At 37.6% G+C, this 14,627-nt stretch overlaps 1 protein-coding gene across 1 annotated transcript in view; it reads left to right on the top strand.

Moving 5' to 3' along the window:
• Positions 1-14,627, top strand: part of LOC100889937 (NACHT, LRR and PYD domains-containing protein 12) — a 38,988-nt gene that overhangs the window by 12,918 nt on the left and 11,443 nt on the right. Inside the window, exons 2-5 of the mRNA XM_030978656.1 lie at positions 3,194-3,361; positions 4,489-4,775; positions 5,913-7,557; positions 8,430-8,591. Coding sequence (XP_030834516.1) covers positions 6,067-7,557; positions 8,430-8,591 — 1,653 coding nt within the window. The 5' untranslated portion in view covers positions 3,194-3,361; positions 4,489-4,775; positions 5,913-6,066. The remainder of the gene's footprint in view (positions 1-3,193; positions 3,362-4,488; positions 4,776-5,912; positions 7,558-8,429; positions 8,592-14,627) is intronic.

Here is a 14,627-nt window from a genome sequence, read left to right as displayed (position 1 = left end):
ACAAAATGCCTCATTGATCTTTTGGCCGAATGTGGGTCATATTTGTTCATATGACTCAGTCGAAATTACCTGCTCTACAATGCATGAAATCTAATTGTAATCCGGGATGTACCGGTAGGCCTACAGTGGTGTTTGAAATATAAATATCAATACCCAAGACGAAAATCCAATTGAATCCCCATTGAATGTCCCCATTGAATCCCAATTGGCAATTTGGAGTAAATGGAAATTGAAACAATGGGTACCCATTGAAACCAATTGGCAATTGGTCCCCATTGAAACCAACTGGCAATTGGTTTTAATGGGGACCAATTGCCAATTGGTTCCAATGGGACCAATTGCCAATTGGTTTCAATGGGTACCCATTGTTTCACTTTCCATGTACTCCAAATTGCCAATTGGTATTGAATAGGGATTCAATGGGGGCATTCAATGGGGATTCAATTGGTATAAATTGATCCAGTTAGAAGAACCAGTGATAATTACTGATACTTCATAATCGATATTGGCAACTGTCCAACAATTAGGTATATTCCAATCTCATTTGCATTAACTTCATCACAAAGATCATTTGAAGTGAATTCAAGAGTTGCATTTAGAAAGGCATTGGCTCGTACACATATATATACTAAATATGTATATTGTTTCCTGGTTAGTAATCATATAATCAATATATCTATTGCTAAAACGTGAATGTAATTGTAACATGATCAGACAAAATAATCTATTGGTTATTAATTGCCGAAGGAAAAAAGAAATCACAAAATTGATGTGCATTGTCATGATTTGCTTAACAAATCATGATAAATTTATTTTTCTGTGACACATGTAAAGTGATAATGAATATTCATGAGATGCCTAGATTTGTTGGTTTCTATTGGTTTCTGTTGTTTTCTATTGGTCATATTGGTCCTATTGTTTTTTATTGGTCTTATTGGTCCTAATGGTTTCTATTGGTCCAATTGGTTTCTATACTATGTAGCATTGGTCCTATTGGTTTCTATTGATTTCAATTGGCCCTATTAGACTTTAATGGAATTTCAATTGGTTTCAATTGAACCAATTGAAGTCCAAATTAAGGCCAATTGGTCCAATTGAAACCAATTGGGGACTCATTAAAGTCTAATGGGGCCTAGGCCAATGGGGCCAATGGGTCCAATTTGTCCAATGGGGCCAATCTGGACCAATTGAAACCAATTGGGGACCCATTAAAGTCTAATGGGGCCTAGGCCAATGGGGCCAATGGGGCCAATTTGTCCAATGGGGCCAATCTGGACCAATTGAAACCATCTGAAGTCCTATTAAAGTCCCATTGAAACCTCTTAAAACCTATTGAGACCAATTGGTCCAATTGAAACCAATTGGGGACTCATTAAAGTCTAATGGGGCCTAGGCCAATGGGGCCAATGGGTCCAATTTGTCCAATGGGGCCAATCTGGACCAATTGAAACCAATTGGGGACCCATTAAAGTCTAATGGGGCCTAGGCCAATGGGCCCAATGGGGCCAATTTGTCCAATGGGGCCAATCTGGACCAATTGAAACCATCTGAAGTCCTATTAAAGTCCCATTGAAACCTCTTAAAACCTATTGAGACCAATTGGAAGCTATTGAAACCAATTGAAACCAATTGAAATTTCAATTGGTGTTCAATTGGTTTCAATTGCATTTTCGTCTTGGGATATAGAGGTCGTCTGAACAAGTGTACTAATGGCATGCCTGTGTGGAGAGTACCATCAGCCTTTTCACACACAGCTAAAATTCATCGTATCTACATAGTGCTGATTAGTTTAAAGCTGTTTAACTCCACAATTTTATACAGCTTTAAAGAAAATTTTGCCTGTGTGAACATTGTTTATACGATGTTTGGATAGATACGAAGTCGCGATTCGTACGCCCCTCAAAGCAGGCTGCAGATACGAAGTTTGTCTCTGGAGAGCTTGACATTTTGTGTGTGAACGGTTATACGTGTTTAAACTGGAGCATGTGCTTTGTTTGATATGACGCGCAATGGCACTACTGCGCATTTTAAGAGCAGTAGTTAATCACGAAACGATTAACGATCACACCGAAATTTCTGTGGGTGAATGATGTCGTATGTAAAGCTGATTGGTTAAAGCGCTTTAAACTAATCAGCTTTACAGAATTTTACTCGTGTGTGAAAAGGCTGCTAGTAGTATAGCACAACAGTTTGCTTCCCATGTGTGTGTGTGTGTAATTGGGTTTTTCCAAGATATGATTATTTACGTCTTGGGACCGACCTTTAACATCACCATGCCCTGTGTACCAAGTTTAACAGCATTGAGCTACACCGCATGTTTAATATCCATACATGTACATGCACAATTCATGAGGCAGCTTTAATTTATACATTCAGCTCATCGCATGTGCATATCTATTCTCGCACATACCTTGCACACACTCACACTTTGAAAAACTAACATCAAACGATAAGGCATACAAATCACAATATTTCACAAATTATACAAATATTTTGCAATACACAATCAGAATATTCCCAATATGATATTTAATTTATTAATTCATAAACCCTCTGAATATACATTTTGTCTCTTTCTGCATCAGAGATACCCCCCCCCCTTTCCGAATATAAGCTAGATCTTCACAATACATTTCAGCCCTTTTTATCTTTGAATAAAGTTCAGTATTAAAGGTAAAGACCAGTATTGGAAACGCCCCAATTTCAAAAAATGAAATGGAAGCTCTCATTACCAATCATGTGAAAGAATATGTTTTGACTAATACATGATGATAAAAAATTTGCCGGGAAACCGCCTACTAATTCATATATTTGGTAAATTTGTTTCTCTCATGGTCTGTGAGATATAGGGTAGTCCCATATACATCTTTCTGTGTATAGTGCTTGTAACTTAACGAAGAATGGGCCAAATTTCTTATCATTTTGATGATTCCAGAACCTTGCAGATGCTAGATGCTAGATGATCAACCTTTTCTGATCGATTCCACAACGTTCCTTTTACAATGCAATCGCATGACCATAACTGGTCTTTACCTTTAAATCGCACAAGTCGAGTCAAGTGGCAAATATTTGGACGAGGGGAGGAAATTTTTTAAAAGTGAACCATTTTATGTACACTGTACATCATGCATGTCACTAATATAAGTAATTTGCATAGTAAACAGCAGAATCCCTTTTTTCTCTTCAATTACAGGATGTCCTGCTGGGGTTACCATTCTTGTAGTTGTACCCCAGTGGACTGAGTTTCTGTCGAATGAGAAAGACATCTTGCACCATGGATGGATTCTGCCTACTTTATCTGCTCATGATCCTCCTGATGAGATCTGGTGATGTTGAAACCATGCAACCCTGGACCAGACAGGTCAGTCTAATTGTATTTGAAAGTTATTTCCTGTTCTTTATTGCAACATTAATAACCAGTAGGGGCTTGTATCTATCACTCATGTAATCAGGTTAGCATTTTTTGAGTATTTTTGTAGATACAAGCTATGTATTCTACAAAGCGTAGGGCTGACACTTCATCTTTTTACATTTTATCACTTGGACAAATACAAGAGCTTGTTATTTGGACTAGGCATGACATATATTTCAAATATGTTCTCTGTTTTTTTAGTTTACATGTACTCTTGGTTATCGTCAGTACCTTTCATGGGTGGATCCGGCGACTGACTTTCAGAAGGTTTATGAAGGTGCCCAAAATCATGGCTGGAGAAGCATGCATGATTCTTTTGTGTTTGTCTCTTCTCATGCATTGGCAAAATTTACATGTTGTTAATATCTGCGTCAGGAACCATCAATGTTTGTGTTTTGGAATGGTATTTCAACGACATGTTGGGTCACATGACCCAACATTTCGTAGATCAGAAACTTCTAAAAACATGATAACGTCATTACTCGAGTGATTGTTACAAGCCGGCAATATGATTAGTGATTATTAAAGCGTAACACCACATACATGCATGCCAATTTTTTTTCTGTATTCTTGATGAGGTATATGCTTCAATGTAACCTTTAAATAAATCTTATCAGTACATGTAGCTTAATGAAATCAGGTAGGTATGCGCATGAAGCTGCAGGTACTGACAGTGCTCAAATGTAGAAGCTAGTGATGATGATGATGATGATGATGAAAAGCATTTGTATGGCGCCATATATCTGTTTAAAAAACATTCAAAGGCGCAAGCTCCTCCAATAAAATTAGCATTTAAATGTCTGAAGGAAGATGTGAGTTTTGAGTGAAGCTTTGAAGTGGTCCAGGTTGTCAATTTCGCGAATAGATGATGGGAGGGAATTCCACAGTGTACATATTTGTAGGTTGGAGTAGTTTATTCTACCATGAAGTTTAATGTTGTACAGTCTGTTTCTCCTAAATGCATATCAGCAACTGAACTAAACTTAGAACTGGTGCTTAAATGAATGTTACAACACAATAAGAGATACTTTAGAGATATAAAATGCTTGATAAAATCTTCTCTTTTTTAATTACAGGATTGTCAGTGAGGAGGAATTCATAAAGCTGTCAAAGCTAATTGAACCAAGCTACTACAAAGAGGTGGGCGTTAACCTGGAAATCCCCAATGCAGAGCTTGGTCAAATCATTGTGCAGCATTTGCTAAATACCAGTGATGCATTGATGACAGTGTTCACAAGATGGAGAGACAAACACCCACCAGGCACAGACATCAGGACTCTCCTTGCAGAGGGATTAGAAAGAAGTAACTTAGGGTCCCTCTCTGGTGAACTACTTGCTGGCAGTCTAGTCCCGAACAGGACAGGTGAGAATAAGAAGGAAATCGTGTCGGCTGCCCGCAAGAAGGCCTTTACTGCCATTGATAATACATTGCTCTTGAAGGCAGCCAACAAACACTATTAATTGGCACTTTCTCATTTGGTGCAAATAGTGTTACTTATAGCAGGACATCCGAGTAGACGAACAGCCCACGTAACTGATACTACGGGTCTGGTGAACTCTCAAAATAGTTGTCAGAACACCCATGAAAATGACATGTTGGTCTTGTGGGCTGTTAGTCCATTGGTTGCTCGTCTCGTGGGGCTTCTGACAACTTTTTAGATGGTTCGCTAGACAGATATTGTCGGTCTTGTGGGCTTTTGGTCACATGGGCTGTGGCCATTAATACATGGTTTAATACAGACCCACTCACTTTGCGCTGTGTAAGGGAGATGATGCAATTAGATTTATATGAAGCTTTAAAAGGATTGTCATTCAAATTTCTTGGCATTTCAAGCCCAGCCACTTTCTGACTTTTTTTGTGGAGTCATGTTCCTCTTTTGACAGGTTTATGAAAAAAAATTGTACCGTTACAGAGCAATTTTCTCTTTTGTGACCATTTGTCAGCCCTAAAATGAAGAACTTCTCATTTTTGTGTACACATCAAAAGGAAACCACATTTCTCTCAGTTTTTTGATATGGAGTGGAATTGGTCTTTTCACGGTAGTTCACGAGGTTTAAAAGGTTCATCATTATTGTCCATACTGTTAGTGATGGAAATTAATGCTATTTACATGTTACATATGGATACATAAATAGACATGTACATACATTCAATCAAAAAGACATATTAATATTTTACAGAGATATTGTTAAGTTAAAAAACAAACAAACATAGGCATGTCATGCATCCACAATAGTATGATGTACCTAGAAAACTGCAACAACGATAAATTATCATCTGTTCTCATTGAATCTTTGTCCACATAACGCCCTCAAACAAAAACAAAACAAAAAGAAAGCAAATTGAAAGTTGAAAAACATAAATACAATAGTAATTTGTTTTGTGTTCATGTGTATGTTATGAATATCCTCAAATGAAACATTTTGATATTTAGAAAAAATTGCTGGTGATCTTAAAGATTAAGTTAAATCGTTACACTCATTTTTATTAAATTTAAAGGTGCACCTGCTACATTGCTAGGATCGCAGACCCAACCACTTTCTCCTGATCTGATCAAGAGATGTGCAGATGATTTCAAATTTAAGTACCGACAACTCTCTGTAAGATCAGAGCTGATCCTCTCAACCCTGATTCCATTGTACCATTCACAGACATGTACACAAACCTTGTCCTGGAAGAGGGATATAGAGATCACAAGCGACCACTTGAGTACAGGGATCTCTTTGATCTTAAAGTCAATGGAGAGTTCCCCAAGCGAATCATGATTCAGGGAGAGGCAGGGGCTGGGAAGACAACATTCTGTGCTAAGATTGCCTGGGACTGGATAAATAACAGTCCTGTTCTCCCAAAGTTTGTGTGGGTACTTGTCGTCCCTCTTCGTGAAGCCAAGCGATACACGATCGGTGAGATTGCCAAGTCGTATCTCTCAAAGGACAATCCAGCAACAGCCTGCCAGATCACTGAGTACATCCGGTCAAATCCAAAAGATGTATTCATTGCGTTTGATGGATTAGATGAGTTTGATGGCCAGGTTGTACAGCAGATGAAAGCTGGCTCAAAGGCAGAGTGTCTCCAGCCACAGTCCGCTGATCAAACCCAGACAAGAGGAAGTTCTTCAGAGAGAGGTGACATTGCACTTGGAGACATTCTTAGTTCAGATGAAATTGCCACTTGCCCGGTGTTGGTGACAAGTCGCCCGTGGAAGGTCACAGAGATTAGATGGGATGATAGTCTGAGGAAACTGTACACTTTCATTTATGTGGAAGGTTTTAGCAAGAAGAATGTGGAGATTTACATTCACAAGTACTTTGAAGAAGATGTGGCCACAGCAGATCAGCTTATCCAATTAACCAAAGACAATGACATCATATCTGAGAATATGGCCCCATGTCCTATCTACATAGCTATGCTTTGTCTTATGTGGAAAGAACTTGGTGACGAAAAACAAGAAAAGTTTAAGTCATTTCGAACCTTTTCTCAAATATTTGATGAAATGTTTGAATTCTTGAAGGTGCATTATGCTCAGAAGGCGATGTCAAATTTAGGCAGCCCATCATTCCAAGCAGATATCTCTCAAATCGAGAAGTTCATGGAACCAGTTGCCAAAGTTGCTTTCAACGGGCTACAAAAGAACACCCTCATTTTCAAAGAAGATGATTTTGAACAGTGCTCAGACTCCATAGAAACAGCTTGCAGAGTGGGGGTGTTGTCTCAGGAGAAGAAATTGTCATCTATATATGATAAGAGCAGTCTGTTCCTGCAGTCTACCATCTTCTTTCCACACAAACTCTTTCAGGAGTACATGGCTGGGGTCCATCTTGCTTCCCTGTATGAATCAGATCACAATGAATTCAACAGGCTGATTGAGCAAGTAGTGCTGCCTAGGAAAGAAGAGTTTAGGTATCTCCTGTACTTCACTGTATCACAGGACAAAACCATTGCTAACCATGTCATGAAATGCATGGTACAGGGTAACACCCCAAACAGCAAAGAGATGGATTTCTTGGTTGATGTTTCCTTTGAGAGTCAGGACCTAGATACTGCAGCCTTGGTGACGGGTGGAATGTCGTCTCTGTACATAAACAGCAAAATGAAAGCACACACTGTTGCAGGTTTTGCATTCACTGGAATACATTTAGATGTGGTAAGTATACATACATCAAATTTAAGCAATGGACTCTGATTTTCTCATATTATTTATTATTTTGTATCTATTTTTTATCCCCTCGCCGACGAAGTCGGAGGGGATATATAGTAAGGCTGCCGTGCGTGCGTGCGTGCGTACGTCCGTCCGTAACAAATTTGGTTTCCGATTGATAACTTTAGTAATGTTTTGACAGATTTTAATGAAATTTGATTTGAAGGTAGTTAAGGTACATGCTATCAAAATACAGGCTAAGTTCGATTTTGGAGTATGTAGGTCAAAGGTCATAGCTCATTAAATATGCAAAACAAATACACATCTAGTTTGCGATCAATAACTTTAGTAATGTTTGACGGATTTTAATGAAATTTGATATGGAGGTACATGGTATCAAAACAAAGCCTAAGTTCAATTTCCGAGTATGTAGGTCAAAGGTCATAGCTCATTAAATATGTGAATCTGGTTTCCGATCCATAACTTTAGTATTGTTTGACAGATTTTAATGAAATTTGATATGAAGGTTCATGGTATCAAAACACATTCTAAGTTCAATTTCGGAGTATGTAGGTCAAAGGTCATAGCTCATTAAACATGCAAATCTGGTTTCCATTCGATAACTTGAGTAATGTTTGATGAATTTTAATGGAATTTAATATGACAGTACATGGTATAAAAAAAAATGTAGAGCCTAAGTTCTATTTCGGAGTATGTAGGTCAAAGATGAAAGGTCATAGCTCATTAAATATTTAAAAAAAAACCTAATTATATATGTAAAAATGTGGTTAACTTCCTTGCCTAGTAATATAATAGTATATTAGCGGATGCTACGCTTTGCATTGACTTGTTGAATTTTGTTTTTTGTTTGTTTAAAGATCGGCCTTGATGTGCGTGATAGAGAATTTGGACCAACTTTATCACATGATTTGGTGGATATTATATGCTCTGCTCCATCTTTAAAGAATGTTGCACTAGAAACTGCATCCTTACACAGTGACTTCTATGCAGTTCTTGCTAAAGAAGGAAACAAGTCCAAGGTGAGTGAAAATACATATACATACCGGTATTGTAATGTCATAGTATAGCCTATTGGGAAGGGGGGGGGGGATTCAAGACGCAGAACATCAATCGCTTGAAAATCTAAGAAATCACTGTCATTATAGTCAGAAAATAAAGTTAGGTTAGGTTGCAAATTTATGGTGTCCTCTAGTTGGCAAATACATATAAAGAGGAAATAAGGAGTACAAGTGAAGATGAAGAACAATAAAGAGGTAAGGGCCTGGACACTATGGAGGGTTTCTTCTTTCATGTGTATTCCATTATAGATCTATTAAAAAATTATATTTTTATGCCTCTGCAACTAAATAGCCGGAGGCATTGTTTTTTCGGGTTGTCCGTCCGTCTGTACGTCCCGTTCTCATGATCGCGTTATCTCAAGAACCGATAGATGGATTGCCTCCTAACTTGGGTCATGTGTGTATCTCGCAGAGCCAATGAACTGATTAGATTTTGGGGTCATGAGGTCAAAAGTCTTTGGGCTCATGTATACAAAAATAGCTTGTGAATGCATTCTCGATCATTAGAACTGATGGATGGATTACCATCAAACTCAGGACATGTTTATATCTTGCAGAGCCATGTATATGAAAATAGTTTCTAATCATGATATTTTGAGAACCTGTTAATGGATTACAATCAAACTTGAATTTTAAAAATTGCTTCTGTTTTGGTTTGTAAACTTGCTCTGTGGTGGAGGCATCATTTTCGACTGCACTCGGTCTAAGATCCATCTAGTTATATTTACACCTTATTTGTTTATTATTTGTACTGCTTGGACATGGAAAAAATGTATACATGTTCTTTATTACCTTTAAATTCTATGAACTGCTCTGAAATTCTACAACATCTTGTGATTATATTCCAAAAAATCTTGGTGGTTTAACCTTTGCATCATTATACTGCATGGATTTTCTCATTTGTAATGTATACATGTACTCATAGTGACTGTTGTCATATATTTCTTGTATTATTCAAATGCTTACCAATACATATTGCAACTAAAGACATTGTTGGTGTTATTATTATTGCAATGACGACCTTCGTCATTGCCTTGTTTTCATTCACATTCTTCTTATTAATATGCTTACTTCTTCTTGTCGTCCGGAATCCCATTCGTTTTGCACGTAGTGCTTGTTATTCCTAGTTAGGTGCTTTCCTCATGTCCTTTTCCTTTCAAATTTCATAGGCATAGTCTCTAACATCTCAACAAGGTCACTACATTCTTCGATTCTCGAAATCACTCATGCATAACCGTCCAGGCGCCATTTTGTCCGTTTCTGGTCCATTTTAAGGCCTTTCTTTCTTCCTTCCTATCTCCACTATCCTAGATCCTACAACCTTCTAACAAATTCCTCTAGATAGTCTAAGAGATGTTCTTTCATCTGCGACGTATAATCTGACCTTCAAAATGCCATCTTCGTACTCAAAATTCAAATCTGAAACCGACTCCATCAAAAATCTCTCAAATTCTCGAAAATTTGACCCCTAAATAATCTAAAACTGCCATAACTTTCTCATATAAATTCTGTTTTGTATTTAAATCTCACAGTATCTTTATCTCGTAATTGCACATAGCCATGCCAAATTTCACGCTCCAATGGCTTTGCACAGCATAAATAGCGCCCTCTAAAGTTCTGGGAATTGGCTTTCTCTCTGTGGCCGTATCTCCATAATGGCTTGGCAAACCCGTACCCTTTTTTGGATTTAGATACTTGAAGATATGCCCTTTCCAGCCATATACAAAATTATATACCCTATCACTGACCAAATTTGAGAAAATTGCCCTCCAAATTCGCCATTTTCAAGAAAATTGAGAAATAATTTCAACTTGCTCTAAACCGGCGATCTTTATACCTACATCAATGAAACTTGGCAGACACATGTATCCATATACGTGACAACTGTCTGCTAAGTTTAGTAAATTGTAATGCCCTCTTCGCCAATTTATCGCCCAAAATGATGAATTTACTTTGCTTTACGTAATAGCGCGTTTGATGCGTGCAGTACGTTTTGCGCAGATGACAATGGTTTCAAACTGACCGCACTTAAGTGCCCTTTCGAATGATACCAAGTATGGTATATGTTCACACAGAAAATTGTGAGTTAATCGCATTTGAACAAGGGTCACTATACAAATTCCGCCGAGTTTCCGCCCTATTATAACACGTTTCGGCCATGACGTCATTTTTTAAGACTGTTATTCGGTTGTGTTAGTATGGGCGGCCGTTCGTGCCAAAGCACGCGTCGCAACATGTTCATCATGCACCAAGTCCTATTGGTTTTGCACGCAGTGCTTGCGAGCCCTTTCTAGATCCTTTCCTCTACTCCAATTCCCTTCAAAATTCGTAGGCGTAGTCTCTAGCATTCCTTCAAGGTCACTAAATTCTTCGTTCTCCGGAAACCCTCATGCGTGACCGTCCAGGCACCATTTTTTCCGTTTCGGGCCGTTTTGGTGACCTTTCTTTCGCCCTAACTATCTCCACTATCACAGAAGCTACAGACTTCTTACATATTGCTCTGGATAGTCCGAGAGTAGCTCCTTCGTTTGACACGTAGAAACATGGCGTCATTGCACGCACATCGTTGTGACACGATTGCATTTCTAGTTATTATTAGTATTGTTGTTATTATTAATACTATTATTATTTAATTAATATTTTATTTCTAAATCTAGATCACATTGCACTTATTTTAAGCGCAGCCACATATATACACTTTACATATACGTTCATGTATTGTATTGTATTTATTAAACTTCATTGATGTACATCAATATTCTGTTTATAAACATATAAATCAATTTACAATGTAATGTAACAAATCAATATTCTGTTTGGAAACATATATATCATATAAATCAATTTACATTGATTTTTGTAATAACATGACATAATGCATTTAGTAATATAATGAACCATATAATACATCCGAAGATTTAGATATATACTTGTATGAATCACTGTTTGTAAACTTGTAGATTGAAACCCTCGAGCTTAATGGTTCTAGTCATCCAACAGCAGCCTCTACACATCACCTAGCAGATGCTTTGTGTTCAATGCCAAACCTGACTAAACTGACACTAAGGGGATGGGATTTCGAGAAGGAGTTCTATTCTACACTGAATGCAAAGGCGTCAACCTTACAGGTATGTATGTATGTTTGTACTCTACATCCTTGCCATGATGAATCTATGTAGGCATGTAGCAGTGGAAATGAGTTTAAGGAGTAATTATATTTTAGCAACAGTCAATAATTTTCACGTGTGTAATATTTTGTGTATGAAATTCTAAAATAGTCTTGGCAGACAAAGGATTGTTATTATGAAGAGGGTATGATACAGAATTCATATAGCTTGAGTTGAAAATGTAATGTTCTGCAATTTTTTTTTAAAGGTTTGCCTCAGAGAAGGTAGCTTATTTTTTGATGGAGACCGACTGGATGTGTTTAAAGTATGCATTTTTAGGGGAAAGGGCATTTTAGGGGAAAGGGAGTGTTGTGTTGATACTCGTGTAGTAATACAATTTCAGTATAAACATATTACTGACAGAAGTACTCTACAGAATCGTAGATACAAATATTTTTGTTTGTAATTGTATATTTTTAAGTTCATAGCGATTCATAAGCTTGGAATTATGTCTCATGGGTCTGAAAGCAGTACCATAGTATACTCTAGATTCAATACTCACCAAACAAGGATGGAGAACTGGTTCACAGTGTACTTTTGTTAAGCACTGCTACGTGTACAGACTCTACACATATGCATTATATGTATCATCTTTATTCTGCGTAATAAACAAAGAAGTATACACATATGAAACCAGCCCATGACATAATGTAGTATACAATACACAATTGTGTCACTGGCAGTAAGTATCACAGTGAAATTTTGAAGTATCTAAATTTCATTTCCCCTGCCCAATTCCTTTTTTGAGCACATGAAAAGAAGAATTTTGATACCTCATTTGTCAAATTTGACTAAATACTTTGAAAATATGGCCACTTACATGAAAGACGAAATGGTCGAATTTTGCGTAATTAGGTTTCAACTGACAATTAGCCATTTTCAAGGTGACATAATTTTGTAATTAATTGATAAATCCTCTTTCTTATCCCTTCTCTGACATCAAATTTCACTTCCTTTCTCAACATTTTCTAATTGCTATCCGACATTGAACTAACAACCTTTTCTACAACGATTGCCGCTTCTAAATTTCCATAGGATTTGGTACTAGAACTTAACTCACAATCCAGTTTTTGTTCAAAAGCGACCTTGACCCTTGTGTCAGCTCTTGTAAGACCATGTGCTATGTCGCAAATCATCTTGCAAACACCCACTGAGTTTACAAGGCAGCTTTGAAGCTCAATCAAATGGCTCTCGCTAGCTAGTTCTCCATAGCTGGTATCTCTTGGTAGTAATTAAATGCACCATGGCTGTCATTTTCGATCCTCCTGTTGTTCGACACATGATCTGTCAACAATTCTGCTGAGCTTACTATCCTGTACTAACCAAATTCCTAACTTCATCCCTGCACCAAAAGTATACCTATCACTAAACCTTAGCTCAAACCTATTTGCAGCCCTCATTCAAAGCTATATATTTGATTAAATAAAGCCCAGAGCATTTGTCACCCGAGCTTAGCCATGCACATACGTGTATATTGGACTACCCAGTTATATTTGCAGTCGCTCAATAAAAACATGTACTCTGTTAATATTCTTGTATGAATCCTTGTTTGTATACATAGGTCCAAAAGGTCATGCTTTCAGATGTTAGATGTCCAACAGCAGCGTCTTCAAATCACCTAGTAGATGCTTTGTGTTCCATGCCAAACCTGACTTACCTGACACTAAGTGGATGGGATTTCATGGAGGACTTCTATTCTAGACTGAAAGCAAAGGCATCAACCTTACAGGTATTTATGAGTGTTTCTACTGTATACCCATACCATGATAAATTAATGTACACATGTAGCAGTGGAGATGAGTGTAAGGAGTTATGATATTTTAGCAACAGTCAATATTTTTTTCAATGGATGTATTGTTCTATATGAAAATATTAGATAGCTTAGACAGATACTAAGATGTGATTGGTCCAGAGCTTGTCACGTGATATCAATTGCGAGTGTTAGCGACCACCTGTCTTCAACTACCACTTTAAAACCCTGCGAGATTTCATTTACAGCTAAGAACATGTACACAGCGACCACCTGCCTAGCGCGACCAGCGGCAACTCATTTTCCTTCCGCTGGCCACCAAAAAAATGCCCACACAACGACTGCCAGCGCCAGCCGTGTAGCGACCAGCAACAGCAGTGCTTGAGCAATATTGTTCACAGCTAGGTAATTGGCGACATAGCGGCAGCCTATAAAGCTAGATCTAACGGTCATTTACACCAAACAAAATATTGAACCCCAAGCTTTTAATAAAAATTCAATCAACGTTTAATTACCAACAGGATATGGTTTCTTGCACATTTCATTATGGGCTGTGCCTATTGAAAACATAACAATACAGTGTCATTGTCATGAAATTTTTAATCAATGCCTCACTTGTTTGCGCATAGGCTGGCCAGTGAGAGCCCAGGGCCCGTATTCAATTCCATACTTACTTAATTACAAATTCAAAGCTGTTTACTTTAATAGTATTTGGCTTAGGTAATTACCCAGCCAGAATTGAAATTCTATCCATGGACTACCAGGTAAGTATTTTACTAAGTAAAGTATGATTTTGTCTTACCGGTAGTAAATTTTACTTAAGGAAGGTTAGTATTCAAATATCTCTTTTTGGCTAAGTAATTTGCTTACTCTTAGGAATATAAATTTGAACACTTAGGCTAAATCATCATCAGGTTCTTGTAGGAGCAAGTTGTGTTTACATGGCAGCCTTCAATCGCATTCACGAACACTATCAACGAGCACTTCGTCACCACTTGGTTCAAGATCGTGACAAATATATTGATGTCGAGTTGATCAAAAAATATCGGTAACAAGGATCAACTACATAACTGAACTATT

This window comes from Strongylocentrotus purpuratus, unplaced genomic scaffold (genome assembly GCF_000002235.5).
Source record: "Strongylocentrotus purpuratus isolate Spur 01 unplaced genomic scaffold, Spur_5.0 spur5_scaffold_1, whole genome shotgun sequence".
Classification (NCBI taxonomy): Eukaryota; Metazoa; Echinodermata; class Echinoidea; order Camarodonta; family Strongylocentrotidae; genus Strongylocentrotus; species Strongylocentrotus purpuratus.
This window is presented reverse-complemented; position numbering and strand designations above follow the sequence as displayed.